Source organism: Hordeum vulgare, chromosome 4H, assembly GCF_904849725.1.
Source record: "Hordeum vulgare subsp. vulgare chromosome 4H, MorexV3_pseudomolecules_assembly, whole genome shotgun sequence".
NCBI lineage: Eukaryota > Viridiplantae > Streptophyta > Magnoliopsida > Poales > Poaceae > Hordeum > Hordeum vulgare.
This window is the reverse complement of record NC_058521.1, coordinates 502,542,923-502,546,720: the sequence shown is the minus strand read 5'-3', so window position 1 is coordinate 502,546,720 and position 3,798 is coordinate 502,542,923. Positions and strand designations below refer to the sequence as shown.

At 53.3% G+C, this 3,798-nt stretch overlaps 1 protein-coding gene across 1 annotated transcript; it reads left to right on the top strand.

Annotated features, from left to right (window-relative positions):
- Positions 1 to 1,643: 1,643 nt before the first annotated feature.
- Positions 1,644 to 3,798, top strand: LOC123449158. Its single transcript, XM_045126263.1, has one exon. The coding sequence runs from the start codon at positions 1,686 to 1,688 to the stop codon at positions 3,636 to 3,638; it is 1,953 nt and encodes a 650-aa protein (XP_044982198.1). The 5' UTR covers positions 1,644 to 1,685; the 3' UTR covers positions 3,639 to 3,798.

Sequence of the window (3,798 nt, the reverse complement as noted above, 5' to 3'; positions counted from 1 at the left end):
TGGAGCTTGGTGGTGAAGTAGTGGGAGATGGACGGGGCAGGCCGAACGACGAGGAAGAGGGGCCGGTGTTGGAGTCGCCAAGGCCGAGGGATGGAACGAGGTCGCGGTCTGGGATGCCCAACATGAGGCGAGGGACGGTGGCACTGTCAACGGTGCGGAGGACCCGACGACGGTCGGAGTCACAACGGGGGCCGGTGTAGACGAAGACGAAGCTGGGTCCTCGTCGTGGGCGGCCGTCTTGCCCAGCTCGGCGGGAGAGGCGCGGCGGGGCACAGGAGCGGCGGCGGGAGGAGGTGGCCGCGGCGCGGCCACAGCAGGCTACGCGGAGGCGAGTGAGACGGGGGCGAAGGGGTTGGACGCCGGGGCGTCGAGCTCTGCCGAGCGGGTGCGGCGAAGGAGCTGATGCATGGCGGAGGCAAGGAGAGGACCGAAGGGGCTCGACGTCTGATACCAAACTGAGGAATGAATCACACTTGATATTCCTTTGATATAGTTACATATATATGCACACTCGATTAGAGAGAGAGAGCTACTAGATCATGGTTGTTACAACGATGGAGGCTGAAGGACCAGGACCAGGCCGTGCATGCAAGGGTGAGACACACGTCGTGCGAGCTGGGGCGAAGGACCAGGATCTGCTCGTGAGATGCGCCGAAGGACCTGATGAGTGGGTTGGCCAGCCGAAGGACTAGGTGCATGAGTTATCCGCTGGGTGGTTTCGAACAGTCTATGCATCCACACATGTATTTGAGTTCCAATCAATACAATTCTAGTATGAAAAATAAACGATTACCATCAATAAAAAAATATAATAATAACCATTTTATTATTACCTTTAGAGCATTATCGTGCAAAGTCCAACGTTGACAACATGCAACAAAATGCTTACCGGAAACGATGGACTAAAGGGAAGTATAATTCATGGTTATTGCTTTGGGTGAAAACTTAATTTTACATCAAAGCAAGCACGTGCTTCAATGTCCTTTTGCCATGGCATCGCGTGGGCAATAGAGGGCATCGATACCAAATACAACAAAAAATGAATTTGGCAAAGGTTTTGGCCTGGGATCTTAACAATAAACGTTAGAAATCACTAATGCTAGATCTATAAAGACTTATAAAAAATTACTTAACCTTTCAAACTAATTCTTTTTTCCACCTTGATTTTCAGTGCGGATGGGGCCTTCATCCCCCCTATTACCAATCATAATCCTCCATATAGACGTAGCATTACTCGTTAGATGCCGACACATGTGTCATGAGATGGGACCCAATGAACAGCGACCGTACAAAATCCAAAATCCAGAGAACTACCGGCCCCACCAGTAGGCTTCTCGAAATACCGGTAGACCACATGCGAGAGTAGAGAGACTCAGAGGATGGCCCACCTGCAGTGTTCGTATGGTAACGTTAGACGAGTCGTCCCTCTCCGAACAGACTAGCAGAGCCAGTACCAAAGCAAAAGAAACTCTAACCAAACCCACCGGAGGCACTGACAGAGAGGCCCAGTTCAAGCGTTCAAAGGTAGGGCCCACCGGCAGTGAGACAGTCTCAAACAGCATCGGTGACGCGCAGCCCATACATAGCAACCGTAGACTAGAGGCAGATATATAACGAACAGCAGGCGCAGTGAAATCGGAAGAGGAAAACGAATTCCCCCAGAAAATAAAAAAAAATCCGCGGATATGCCGAAGACCTCCTCGTCGCCTTCCCCCACTGTCTCCCCCATGAATCCCCTCCTCCCCTCCTCCTCCTCCTACCTCAAATCCCACCACCCGCCGGACCCGGACCCCGGCTCCCCGGACCCCAGCCCCTGCAGCTACCTCCTCCACGTCGACGCCGACGACGAGGCGCTGATCCAAATCCCCGGCGGCGCGAACCCTAGCCCGGGGGGCGCCGTCGCCTCCTCGCTCGCGCTGCCGCCCGTCGACCCGACGCCGCACATATCCTCGCAGTTCTACACCTTCACCGCCGCCTCGCACGCGCTCATGCTGCGCTGCATCCTCGCCGGCCGCCCCGCCGTCGCCGACGAGGTCCGCGCCGCCACGTCCCCCTCCGTGCTCGCCTCGTGGCGGGCGGTCTGGAAGGACCGGAACGAGGACACTGCCTACCTCACCGCGTGGAAGCGCATCCAGGACAAGCTCGCCGCTTCGGCCGACGGCCGGCATCTCCACTTCAAGTCCAACCCCGCGCAGCGCGTCTCCCATGTCGGCCAGTGGCGGGACATAGTCTCGGAGGCGCACGCCGACCCGGACCTGCTCCGCCACCTCGGCCTTAAGGACACCGTTGAGCGTATCAGGCAGGCCTGGACTGTGGGAGCCAAATTCTATGGTATTCCTGAATCATTTGTCAGGGTATGTGTTGCTGCTTGCCCCGTTTGTAAGGCTGCACCTGCTGGGCAGCCTGATTCTGCTATCTCATCGCCGGGACGAGGCAAGCGGCGCCGCAGGTTTGAATATACGGAGACGCTGGATGTGCCTGCACGCGATGTGCCACGCCGTCTGCAGCAGTTGGCTGCCAAGCACAAGGTGGTCCTCTGTATTAGGCAGAAGTATATAAGGTATAAGCCATTCATGGCGGAGGTCAAGGATTATGCATGTCATCGTGCTGGAGTGCCAACCTCAAGTAGTGGGAATACTGCATCCTCTTCAGCCAGTGCCTCTGAGGCAAAGAAGCCACGGGGGCTGAAGCGGGAGCCATACCAATCCAAGAGGTGTGGCTGTGGGTTCCGTATCAGGGCTATTGTGCCCATAGCCAATTATAACGAGAAAGACAAGAGCTTTGTATATCAAGAAGAGGGCACTGCAGTGTTCAAGCTTTACGCCGTGCACTCGGGTCATGAGCCTGGGCCACTTGACGGCAGTGCTCGGATTGTTCACAGATTAGTTGGGCATAAGGGGACATTTGAGTTTGATCCAGACATCTATGATATCAATGAGGAAGGTGAGCCTAGCTTTACGATTAAGGGGGATGTAGATGTTGACATTGATGACTCGCATCAGGCAGTCTTGCAGCAAGTCCGGGATCTCAGAGCAGAGGTGGTCTCCCTAGAAGGGAAGGTGGCTAAGATGCACCCAGAGCTATTGGGTTCCCTTTCCAATGAGCTATCTGAGGTTTTGCACAGGATTAGGAAGTTTAATTTGGATGGCAACACTTACCAGCCAGAGGTGACATTGATGATGGGCAATGAGATCGGGGGATGGGCGACTGGTGATGTGTCACACCATTTAGATCATCACGATGGTGCATTCTGCAAGGAGGATGAGATGCTTGATGACGATGATACTGATTTTGGCTCAAGCCTTGGGCCCATCGTCTCATGGGATAGAATGGCAGCAGAGTGCGAGGACAGGAAGATGCTAATGGGTGATAGCCCAAAGTGTGATAAGTGGATGCTGAAGGAGAATGTTGGTGATTTTGATGAAAAGAGTATTCTTAACTGTGGGGATGAAGACGGTGGTGAGGATTCCAAGATTATTAAGCCACTGATGCATGATGACACTATGGTAACTGACTCAAGTTTGTTAGGCATACAAATAGACGGATTCTACCCTGGGCCCAAGTGGTATGATTCACCTGTAGGTTTAGATTCCAGTGGTGATGCGGGAGATGTCAGTTTTAGACATGGACTTGTGTGAGATTTGTGATTCACCCCTGATTCCAGGAAGGTCTTGTAAATTCTGTATACTAGAGTGTCATAAGCTTTTGCACCAGTTTAATGTAGTGTCTGTAGGTGGGGCTTGAAAGTAACTTATCTTCCCTGATATACAGGCTGATTAATCAATTCAACCTTCTTAA